Source organism: Loa loa (genome assembly GCF_000183805.2).
Source record: "Loa loa unplaced genomic scaffold supercont3.70, whole genome shotgun sequence".
Lineage (NCBI taxonomy): Eukaryota > Metazoa > Nematoda > Chromadorea > Rhabditida > Onchocercidae > Loa > Loa loa.
The window spans coordinates 77,053-89,786 of NW_018108250.1; the positions used below are offsets into that span (position 1 = coordinate 77,053).

The 12,734-nt window shown below is 33.3% G+C and overlaps 3 protein-coding genes across 3 annotated transcripts in view; all 3 read left to right on the forward strand.

Moving 5' to 3' along the window:
* Positions 1-2,216: 2,216 nt before the first annotated feature.
* On the forward strand, positions 2,217-5,488 carry LOAG_08387 (hypothetical protein; the record flags this gene model as incomplete). Its single annotated transcript, XM_003143919.1, has 5 exons — positions 2,217-2,360; positions 2,736-2,758; positions 4,329-4,480; positions 4,926-4,997; positions 5,394-5,488. The coding sequence occupies 5 exons, from the start codon at positions 2,217-2,219 to the stop codon at positions 5,486-5,488; spliced, it is 486 nt and encodes a 161-aa protein (XP_003143967.1).
* A 2,198-nt stretch (positions 5,489-7,686) lies between these two features.
* LOAG_08388 (hypothetical protein) lies at positions 7,687-11,079 on the forward strand (the record flags this gene model as incomplete). Its single annotated transcript, XM_020447686.1, has 9 exons — positions 7,687-7,719; positions 8,023-8,161; positions 8,307-8,420; positions 8,557-8,686; positions 9,366-9,442; positions 9,804-9,888; positions 9,990-10,059; positions 10,138-10,208; positions 10,902-11,079. 9 exons carry the CDS (start codon positions 7,687-7,689, stop codon positions 11,077-11,079), a joined length of 897 nt encoding a protein of 298 aa, XP_020302112.1.
* Positions 11,080-11,274: 195 nt separating this feature from the next.
* The window catches only part of LOAG_17400 (hypothetical protein), a gene marked incomplete at both ends in the record, with an annotated part of 3,017 nt that continues 1,557 nt past the window's right edge, over positions 11,275-12,734 (forward strand). The window contains 3 exons of the mRNA XM_020450062.1: positions 11,275-11,434; positions 11,990-12,159; positions 12,292-12,386. Of these exons, the coding sequence (XP_020306314.1) occupies positions 11,275-11,434; positions 11,990-12,159; positions 12,292-12,386 (425 nt within the window). The remainder of the gene's footprint in view (positions 11,435-11,989; positions 12,160-12,291; positions 12,387-12,734) is intronic.

Sequence of the window (12,734 nt, forward strand, 5' to 3'; positions counted from 1 at the left end):
AAAAAAAGTGAGAGAAATAATAGTTTTCTACATCAATGACCATACTTTTGTTAAAAATACACGCAAGTATTCTAATCGTAAGCTCCAAAACGTGTAAGCGTACGTCACTTGTACTGCGCTACGATCATTATATACAACAGTGTACGTCACCTGCATCATCAATTCTAGAAAAGGCTATCTTTGGATGGGTGATATGTAATTCTGGAAAAAAAGACTGTCTAACAAAAATTTTCCATCTGAAGCGAGTTAAATGCAGAAATATTCTAATCTAAATCGGTTATAGGATGAGGCAGAAAAGAGAACTGAAATAAAATGATGGAGGTTAGTGCTAAAATAAATTTAATGTCTAATTAAATAAGGTACATGTAAAAGAATAAAAAAATAGTTATATTGATGGTTGATGAGGTGACAGTAACAAGTGTACTTAGCATGCTCAACAATGATAACGTAAGCAATGACGAGTGGTAGCGATATTTGTTTGATAGTGAAAAACGTGTAACTAAATGAAAAGTTGGTGAAAAGAAGTTTTCTTAAATTCTATTTTATATTCAGCATATAATTTGAAAATATCTGCTGATTAGAGAATTCCTTTTTTCGAAATTCAAGTTCATATGTCACTCCTTTTTCAATTCCAATTTTAGAGAAAAGTGAAAAAGAATCTAGGTGAAATTTAAAAAAAGAACATTTAAACAAAGGTCAACTTTATCCCATCAGTAATGTAAAAAAGTCCAGTCAAAATGTAATTCATCGAAAGGAACCATTCATAATAACAGGCGTTGAAAAAAAAGAGAGGAAGAGATCGGTGATTCGAAGGAAGCATACAACACTGATAAGCTCCTATCAGTTTGCTTATCGGAAATGTGTTCCATGGAACATCATGTGTTTCTTGTAACCCTCCCACTTCTTTCTTCACATATGTACAGTTTCAAAGTTGATATTCCCATTGACAGTCTCTCAAAGTCCCTCTCAAAGCTTAGTGCTTCAAAATATAACAATGAGAAATGTTATTAAAAAAAAATTAGCTGAGACGGAAACTAACTGGGTCTTGAGCGCAGTAATAAGAAACGGTTCTGAAACAAGGGGCAGAAGTACAGACTGTTTTGTGGACTGAGCTCAAGCGAAAACTTTTGAAGAAATGCCGATAAGCTAGCCAAACAACTTCTCGTTCAATACATATTGGACAACATGAAACCTTGTCACTGATGTTAAGATATATTTTTGATTAATTAAGGTTGTTTTGGTTTTTGCAAATGTAAATTTGCTAAACTGTTCAACTTTAGCATTAATTGGTTTTCAATGAGTAACCGAAGACATTCTCAGCTTACAGTTCCATTTCAGTTTTCATCTGTTTTTCTTCTTCTTTTTACTATTCATTTCACTCCTCATCATGCCTAAAGTTTCTCTGACAACTTGACTGATGATTAAGAAAAATGCGCAAATAAGCATATGCTACTTATGCTACTTTTGCTTGGTTATTAAATTACAGTTTTGGTCGAAAGTACTTAAACGTTCCTTGAAGTTACCTGAATAATAGGTTAGAGATTGAGAAAGATGTAACATTAGTCAATTATAAAGTCGTATACAACTCAGATTTTATGAATAATAGAAGTTTAGATTTTTGAGAATTTCACTTCCAGAAAAACTTTATTAAAATCTCCGTTCTTTAATTCAATGTTTGTGGGTAATATCGAAAGAAACAGTCTATTAGACCAGAGAATCCTTACCTTCCTCTTCGCTAGACTGTCATTTTTTCACATTTTTCCGGCTTTCATTTTTATGCGCCTATATCGGTAACTTCAGTTTATGGGCTCATATCGTAAATTCATATTAATTTTAATGCAAGTACAATACAGATTCTGAGGAAGTTCCATTCGATTAATAGATGGGTAAACATTACTGGATAATAAGATGTAAACAATTTTTTTCATTAGAAACCACAAGAATACTGATTTCATAAACCAGTTACCTTCTGCTTCTTCATTTCGAAATGGATTTTCAGCCTAGATTTTTTCACATTTAAATGACTGATGGAAATGAAAGACGAAATTTCAACTCCAGTTTTAATTACCAGGTATAAAAATTGAAAGATTAGTGACGATGAGAACTATTCAAATGAAAACTGATTAGAATCTCGGCCTTGTTAAAAGAAACGAAAGAGTATTTTCTGCTAAACATATTACGATGATTAGAAGACTGACTGTTTCAATTTCTAATCAATGACAAGATCCCAGGCGTTAAGCGTCTCAGATGTAACGGACAGTCTTGACTCATACTATTTCACAGATTATCCTCAATCACTTCGTTTCCGTAGATATCTGCCGATGATCTTAAGCGGTAAATTAAATTATGCGGTCGGAAAAGTAAGTTCTGATTCAAGGCGTTTAGCGATTGAAAATTAGTAACGGTCGAAATATTACAGAAAACAATTGTTTTAGGGAAGAAAAATAAGGAAAGTAAACGGAATATTGAGAAAAATTGTACAAATGAATGGTGCAAGAAAGCAGTAAAACAATTTTCCGTTGTTTCAGATGAAAGATAATGATCGCATTACTATCAAGGTCGGATTATTCAAATAACATGCAGAAAGCGCTACTGAAAAAGTGTTTTGGAAGTATGGTATTCCTTTCCCCTTCCTCACTATCTTATATCATTACATTGCCTACAAATAATCAAAGACTAAACGGATAATTAAAGGTTATAATTTTAATTTTACCCACATTTACTGTTTAATTTAGCTAGTAATGACAACAGTGATAAGGTAATTGATAATGGCTGAACCACTTGTTGATCACCATCTTCCAACATTTTTGCGTGAAATTTCTATAATTTCACAGTAATTTTTTTTTGTAAGAGAAAACGAGAAATTCGGTAAAACAATTTAACATCCGTTGCTTAGGACAAATATGCACCAAATCGCAAACTTTTAATGTGATGAAAATACAAATAACAATGAGTGATATATCAATATCTACATCTATGCCTATATTTATATGTCCATATCTATCTATCTATCTATCTATCTATCTATCTATCTATCTATCTATCTATCTATCTATCTATCTATCTATCTATCTATCTATCTATCTATCTATCTATCTATCTATCTATCTATCTATCTATCTATCTATCTATCTATCTATCTATCTATCTATCTACCTATCTACCTATCTATCTATCTATCTATCTATCTATCTAATCTATCTACCTAATCTGTCTATCCATCTGTCTGTCTACCTATCTATCAATTTATCTATCTATCTAATCTATCTCTCTATTTATCCATCTATCTATCTACCTACTTATCTATCTGTTCCATCTAACCGAAAATAATATACTAATATATAACCTAATTTAATCACTTAATAAGTCAAAATATCCACCTATTTCTTTAATCCATTGGTCCATCTGAACTATCCATTTATACTACAATGCGACGAAAGCAAATCCGCAGAAGGGTGAGAAGAGATCGATTTTTAGTTCTATAGAAGTAGCAAACATAGAAAGAGCAAAAATTACCCATCTTGAATAACATATATATCTTTGCCGGATCCCTGGTAAAATAGTCATTTTTTTTCCTTCGGATAACTCCCTGTGACACTGGTCCTTTTCGTCCGAATTTTTTGGAAGTAATCAAAATCAGTATAATATCCACTTCCTGAGGTTAACAGGCTGGTGGTATATACAACGCAACGAGTGATAATGCTGCTTGTATGCCCCATTTGAAATTGGATTACTGAGTTGTTGATTGTCTAAGTAAATTGGTACTTTCTATTAACCACAAATATAACGCACATGTAGCAAAAATGCTTTTATTACATGTGCAATTGGTATCCACATAATTCTCGAATTTGAATAAATTATTAAATTAAGGGTCTGATTAAATTTTATAAATCATTAAATTAAGGCGTTGATCCTAGAAGTCTGACCTCTGAAAAACAAAAATCTCAAATCTGTTCTTATTTTCTCATCTCAGATCATATTTCTCTGCAAGATTGTCCCTTAGAGAATTTTCTCCTGTCCGTGAGATCGTATATTAACATATTAATCTTAAAATCAAATAATTTTGATCAGTAAATTTCATTACATTTCCATTTCAGATCATATTTCTCACAGGTATTCTGAATTACTGGTAATACGATTAAATTAATGTGTGAACTCAGTGACATTTCCATGATTCAAACTGTATTGGATGGCATAGAATAAAGTCCAGTTACTGGCTTCTTTACTTTTTCCATCATTGGTTTTTGATTCCACCACATTTGTTTTACGTTGATCCCGGAATTCCACTTATCATTAGCTCTGTGATAGAATGACATGCATATTTTCAGTGAATTACGAACTTTCCATCAAGTTCCAAAGGTTTCACGTTCAGATATGAGATTTGCAAAGATGACTCTTCCACCCACTAGATTTATTATTGCTCCCAAGAACCAACTTGCATACGTTACTACGGCTTTGGCAGAATTTGAATTATGGCGAAGTATGTTTCTGAAAGCCTTCAGGCAAGTCCATAACATCAAATGTCACTTAACGAATTTAAAGTATCCAAGCCATTCAGAGCTATCAGCTGTATAATAAACGGATGGATTAAAGACGACCTTGATGACTGGTCGGAATCTTTTCCAAGTCGTTGATACGCAGCTTCGTACAGGGCTATCCTAGAGTAGATATACTACAATGCATAACTAGACATTCTTCGTGATTTATTATGAACGATTCTATGCTGTTCATGTTGAGGAGAAATATAAAAATGCTGCTGTCTCAATTCGTACTGATTAAAAAAGAACGCCTGGTTCCTCAGAATGTGGGAAATCTTTTCCAATAAGAATTCATCTTCAAATAAATAAATTGTAAAAAACACAGTTAGATTGCTATAAAAGTTCATTTTGTTTTTTAAGAAGGTTTTTTGCAAAGGAATATTACAGTTCATATAATTGATTATCAATTGTTTCATAACGTTGATTCTTGCTTGTTGAAAGGTCCAATTATTTTTGGAGGTAAATTAGTTGTAAACTCCTCAACATTTGAGATATCTTTCCTACATTTCCAACGCTTGTTCTACCAAAAAAATCACTTCGAGTCCCAGTAAAAGTATTTCTTCCCCAGTGCGCGCTAAAACCGTTTTTGTACAACTCTTTTCCATGATTCTGGAATCCTTCTATGTGTTGTTTTTCGGTATTGCGATGTCTATGGCGAGCAATTTTAAATAACTCTGAATTAAACTGGAGTAGTGCGCATATTTACATGAAAAGACAGAAGAAACAAGGAAAGCTAGTTTTACTAGCTTTCCTCAAACTAGGCTTAGACTATCGATTTCGGCTTTAAAAGAAAACTAATAAGTTAACAAACAGAACGAGGCCGAAATTATTTTCTTTAGAGGAAAAAATTTTCAGTGTGTTTTAGCCAAGATTCGAAAAAGAATGTAATGGTTCAAATGCAGGGGAAGACACAAGCTATTCAGTTGCCAAGCACTGAAATATGGCAATGACAGAATGGGCTGTTTTTTTTTTGGCTAGTTTCATTTTCCCTGTTCTTTTCATAATTTACGCTCAGCTATCACAATTTCAATTGATTTACAGCAGATAATCAGTCTGTGTTAGAGTTGTTAGAACTCTTCATTTTTTCTAGAAAGTTAGTTTAAATGCTATGGATTTTTTTCGCACAATTTTGAAGTTTGTTATACTCAAATTCTGTGAATATAGAACATTCACGATATTTTTGACTGGTATCAATTACTGTTTGCATTCATTTCCTTCTAACTTTTTTGCTTATATGCGATTTTGCTTTAAATAAATGTGTTCAAAATATGCTTCTTTTTCAGGATAGAAGATTCGTGGTAAAATGGTATAAGATTAATGAGTTAGTTTTATCATTAGTTTTAGTGTCAGGAATCGTTAAAGAGTGCTTCTTTTAATCCGAAAGAATTTAACTTTTAATAAGAACTCGAAATAAGGGTCAGATTAAACTACATGTTTCACACTTGAATTATTCTACGCAATACCTCAATTTGCTGTTTAGCTTTACAATTTAAAGTGATTTTGGATGACATTTCTAGTATGCCTTGTGGATTTAATACGAAATAATCCGCAACAATGTGTTAAATAACATAACATAGAACTCAATTTTGCGTGAGAAAGGGAAATTTGTATTTTGAACGAAGGAAAAAAGAGAGGAAGAACAAATAAATTATGGATGCCGTACATAGTCCCCTCTGTTTACAATTCCTCTAATTTCTTGCACTCTAGGACGACTAATGGTAGATACTTGACCACTGTCCATACTCTTTTGTTTGGTCAATTCCCCCTCAATAAAATGATAAAATTATATTTACATTACAATAAAGTTTCTTTGTATGGTAGCAAAACCACCACCTCATTTTTTTATTAATCACGATCTGTAAGTGAATTCATTGTTTACATATTTTAAGTTTTAGGTACCCAATCTTCAACTCAGTCCTTACCAGCATTACCTCCGTTGCACACATAAACCGACTTTGTTCTATAAGATTATTCCGTTGTTTTTTCAATTTTGCTGGTATTTTAACACAAGGTGCGCCTGGTCGGTAGGGTACATTTAAAATAGTTAAACAGCCACTCTTCCTTTCCCACCCACTTCCTCTTTCTCCTTTTTTTGCACTCAGCTAAGTTCAAATGAACTGATCTAATCGACATTCTTGTCCGATTCCGATCCGTATTCCTACATCCTTTTCTTTTCGTCCCACTACAGGTCTTTAATAATAACTCAGCTATACTTATTAAATGAAATGCTATATATCTATATATCTATATCTACATATATATATATATATATATATATATATATATATACTCATCTTTATTGCATTCCCACTAAAGTTTCAAAGTTACATCTGCTTTCATTATACAAATTTACCAGCTAATTTCTTAGTTATTTGAGCTGACTGCGTAAATTTAAATCTTTTTCAAAATTTCGGAAATTGCAATACTTGGAAGGTTTCGGTGTTGGAATCTATTTGGGAGTTTTATTTATATGTCGGAAGTTCCTATTGAAAACCTCAAAAATGAATATTATTCATAAGTAATAAGTAATGACGATTGTTGAAACGACATTTGCTACTTCAACTACAATTGTTTGAACGACATTTACTTCTTCAACATTTCTTGGTCGAATTTTACAGGTACTTAGTTTGATAAAAGAAAAAAGAAAGAAAAAATGTTACTTTCAAAAATAAATGCTGGAGTTGTTGGAATTCCTAGACATACAAAAACTGATCTCATAATACCATTGCGACTCGGTAGAATTCATTTCCACTCAGTTATCTCATTTTCTTGCCCTACTTATAAGTCTATGAAACTGACTTTTCGAAGATGTTTGATTAGAAATCAGGACAGTAACTTATTGTAGAATGCGGCGAATCCACAATCCCTGCCTTACCACAGATTGTCTTCATAATCATTGCAATACCAAATCATATTATTTAGCCATTCCTACTCCCACAATCTGACTTGAATCAATGTCCCCTTCAGTCATAACTAAACGTCGCTGCAATTAAGAAATTGTGGATCTGCAGAATTGCTATTACTTATCTCGCAAAATCTCATCGTTCTGCTCAGGTTGTTTTTTATTTGGTTTAAAAACCCAAGAACATCTTCGTCCTACCATCTTTAGACTAACTTTTTTTAAAGATTCTTTTCCTAAAGAACTTGGATGCTGAACGTCAGCCTTATTAGATCAGTTCTGGTATGTTGAAATTCAAGAGACTTCAATACTGCAGTTCTGCTGATCATATTCAGCTTCAAGAAACAAGGAAATTGATTTAAAAGCCATTGGAATTATAATACTTACTATTCAAATCAACTTACATTATTTGTTAAAGTAATTAGAATGTACATCAACTACATTTTGATAGCAGCAAGTCTTTACATCCCTTCCAAAATGCATTACATCCCAAAATATAAAGTGATAACAGTCCACTAAGGTTACTTTGGAAATATTCGTGACGACATCTGATTTACCGCTCAAATGAAACTGACATGGCTGTAGTTGGCTGCAATTGCACGTTCGGATGGTTTTCCGTGTGGATGGTTTTCTGAAGGAGTCACATTAGACCACTGGCGATTAGCTCAGGGTAAACCGAATGTATTTTTATGGCTGGCGTCTACGGGTACTAATCAGCGACCAGGTCTTTTATTTTCTTCTGAGTTTCATCATAAAGTTGAAGCAAGATAGTGTTCTGTCAAGATGTTGTGAAACGTAAACGATATTTTCAAACTGCTCTGTATCATAGATTTTTATTATACAGACTAGTTACCATTGTATTATTTAAGTGAAACCATTTGCTCTGATTGAACTTCGCGGACAACAAGCAAATAATTTTTTAAGCAGTAAAATACCATATCAGGATGAAATTGCGATACTGTCACTTAGCTATTGGATAGTGGGTATGATATTTTTTCACCACTCAAATAAATTTGATCAAAACTCTTCTTTTCTTTTCTCTTTTTTAAACACAATATAAGAAGCTGTAATAGGTTGAATAAATGATTTTTTTAGTCTGAATTTCAAATTTCACAACAGGTGGTCCTAATCTGGAAGTTTGTTTGGTTGATTCACTGGACAAAAAATTCAACTGTACGGCTATGCGGGTGCACAACTTATGCCGAAAAAAGTTCTGCTTTCACTGCCGCAAGTTCAGGAACCATTTCGAGTAATGTCTACAAAACTTGACTTAATTTGTACTTTAATATCCACCAAAATTCATCTGCAATCGCGCTTCTACATTTATGTTGATTATTTGTTTATGACATAGATTGCTATTATACCGAATAAAGCCGTTGGAATGACCGCAATTGATGATATCGGATACGGTGGGACACCATGTAAACGAGAAATTCCTACTGTTATTCGGTTTCTGCCGTTGAAAGCAAAAAGCTCAATTCTTTTCAAGCAAGGCTGTTGGAAGTTGTAGAATTTCTGAAAGTTATGGAACCTTATCTCCGCCCTCTACTTGGAAATTATTGAAACGAGCAAAATATACTGTTCCTGTCCAACTGTTTTTTGGAAATCATACGAATATAGGCATTTATTCGATCCGGAATGTATTAAAATCTAAATCACTTTTGTAGTTCTTACCTTTTTCTGTGCCGATTTCGCTCCCACCGGAAATGTTAGCATTTATGACAACTATGAAAGAGTATTTCAACGAAGAAACTGTAATTCAACTAGAAAATCCAAGATGATTAAATTATAAACTATCAATTTCCTTGAAGAGTCAATTCATAGCCTTAATTTAAATTTCATCTAAAGCACAACTTTTACCAGAACTTATACCTCAGTCATAAATTATCTATTACTTTGTTTGTCTTTTTAAATCTCAAATTTTCAAGTGGTTGTACAAGACTGGTTAAAAGTTGTACAAAATTGGCAAACGTCTCAGCAACACATAGCGAAATAAATGTATCAGGTAAGTGTTTTGATATGCTTTCATTGAAGTAGACTCTAAGTAAATCATCTTTATTGGTCCCTTCCAATTTTTTTGTTTTTTCTTTTTTTTTTTTGGACGGACCTTTTGTACGGAGTAGTAGGTAAAAGTAAAAGTAGAAAATAAAGGTCTGACACTATGAAAAATAACGACAGGCACATTCTTTTAATTGCCTCTGTAACAGCTTACTTAGGTAAGGAATTATACAGTCGGAGCAGGGACGGTCTGCAAAGAGTAATACCGCTATTAAAAAATCACCACACTGATTAAAAATCCTGATTAACCGCTACAATTATATTGAAATTTTGCCATAAGCTTATGAATGACATCAATGTTGGTTTAGGTGCTTATCTGGCAGTGTTCTTTTCACGCAAAACTGTAACAAAGAATAAGTATCAGCTTTGTGCAGTCACCGCATTGGAGGAAAAGTTCTACACATCCTAATAATAACTCATTGAAGCAGACAATCACGTAGAATATATTGCCTTTTTTGAAATGCCGAAAAACAATTTTGGTTTAATTTTTTTAGAATTCGTCTTGCTTGTAGTTGGCGCAAACTCTATATTGATTTGATAGCTATTCAATTGAAAATTCATGAAGTATACTTCGTGAAATAAGACTCAATGTTCAGCAAAAGTTAATCGGATTTGAAGAATTCTAAATGCCACCCTGTTTAGATCACCGTGGAAGGAATAACGTCCAGTGCAGAAAATTCAGGCGTTATTACAACCTCCTTGATGAAGCCTATGTAAGTGTGCCCACTTTTCACGAAATTTTAGTGTGAGTAAAAAAAAGAAACTTTAGCAACATTTTTCACAATTTCGAATTTTAATTTAAGCATGAAAATTCAATCAACAAAGTTCGATCTGCTACTTATCGGGAGCAAAACGGCTCCATTCTTCGATCATCGCAGAGGACTCGTTATTGACAATAACACAGTGTTGCTCTGCAATTTAGAAAATGATACTCTTTGCCTGTGGGGTCCTGAAAGTGGTCGATGGGGAATGATTCAAGAAAGCTTTTTGCATATTTTTAGGAAACTTCAATACAAAGTAAGATTGACTGCAATTCAAACTTTTCATTTAATTTTTTCATGTGAACCCTGCAATATGGCGTGGCATAATGGTTAAAAAGATTATTACTGCAAGGAAAAAAATTATTACTATCAGAATTATCAAGAACGTCAATTCGGTCCATTGATTCGGTATTATTGTCGTCTGTGACTATTATGTTAGGAAGGAATCTTCTTCTATGATTTTTGAGAGACAAGAAGCACCTGCTTTGATTCTCGTTTACACAATGCTTTTTTTCAGCATCTTTAAAAAAGACCTTTAGAAAATTTTTAGCATCATTAAAAGCATCTTTAGAAACTCAATTCTCTTCAATGATGGATTGGAGTAGGAAAGCTTAGTTTCACTTTATTGAATCGAAATTAATGCAGGTGCGTTACCTTCGTTAATCGTCCAGATGGTTATCCAGCTCCATCCTATCCCGTGGCTACCGCTCTCCAAGGTAGAGGAATGCTGACAAGTGACCCACTGAAATGCCAAAACTGTGTTGGGAAATTTGTTTTTCTGTTGAACTCGTTTCTCGGCGATACAGATTTATTCGAGATGTAATATTGTTCTTGCCAATATTACTAGTTAACAACAAGAAAAAGGGTATAAAATATATATGTATATTACACGATGAATTGGTAAGCAATGATAGATGAATTATATACAAAAAGCAAGTAATATGATCAACCAACAAACACCTTGTCGTTGACTTGGACAATAATTTGATCGGTTAGTTGATAGGTCGTTGAGTTGGGGATGTTACGGGAAATGTATTTAGCGAATAGAAAGAATATAGTAGCTTGCCGTCCAGTGGTGGCAGATATGGGGAAAATGTCGTTGGACGCGGAGGATAAGCGAAGAGGATGTATCGTCTGCTCGGTTGTGAAAAACCGAACTATTCTGGATTTTTCCTTATGTATGTAAGGATTAGGGAGAAGTTTTGTAAGCTCCATCCGAGTTATCATGGAGGTATGGCTAGCCTTTGACACTGTCCATTGTGTAAGTACTGAGACGTTTTTGTTTTACGCTGTTCATTGTTAGCTTATATCCTCTTCATTGCTTTAATTTTACTTATAAGATTTCGTCATCCCGTTTGCTGGATATTGTGGAAATTTTGTTTGAACGTAGCTTTAATTTCGGTAATCCGACAGAAAATTTGCATTATGATTTTCGGAGTTTTCCGACAAATTAGTTCAGGGAAGGTGACCATATTTTTGACTAAAGAAGTTCTTTACTCTTAAATATAACTTAGGAGTGATTTTCCACCGATCTGTTACACAAAAGAATGAGTTTTATTGTAACCCCAATTGTTGAAATATTGTTTCATGCTTTGTCATGTGCGTCACTGTCCTTTTATTGGAAGCACGTCATTAATATTTCAAAAAGTTGTCAAAGAATTCAAAATTATCGAAGTTGACACTGTAACTGCTTCATTCTGGATGTTTAAAGTCTTATAAAATTTATAATTCAGCTGATGTTTCGACGTTGGACGAGTGGTTCACCAACTGTACAGGCGTGCGTGATTGGTTGCGGTATTGGAAGAAAGTGAAATGTGTGAGAGCAAGTGAGAATGATGAAGTCGCTGATGACAAATCTCTTTTAATTTTCGATTTCAAAGAGACAGTTCTGGAATCATTTACGGTTTTCGTTTTATTTTGCAGCTGAAAAGATAGCTTCATAAAACTTGAAAAACACAATAAAGATTGAATTTGCAGCTTAATATCATCTCACAATGGGATAACAGCACGGAATCAATACTTGATTATCGATAAGATTGCTTATCTTGGAAGCTGTGAAACAAAAAAGCTCAACAAGGAAATCAATGAAGAATATTTGACTGAGCGAAATGACAGTAGCACTCAAAAACGGTTGTATTAGACGGATGGAATTCAACAAGTGAATCGCTTTTTCTTGCTTCCTTTCATTTACAAAAACGATTAGTTAAAATTTTCACATGGACACATAAATTTTGTTTATAAGTTATACTTCTCGAATCCTTTCCGTCAATTTCAAACACTTTTGGGGGTTGTTACTTTGATGTTGAATTGTCAATCTCAAAACGTTGGTTAGTGCTTGGTGAGGCAATACCTGCTCAAGTATATATTGATAACAAGTATATATTGATATATATTGTATTTATTGATTTTTGCATTTTCTTGAAATTCTGAATAACAGATTTCAGATTTGAATTTTTGACATTTTGGACCATTGAAGAG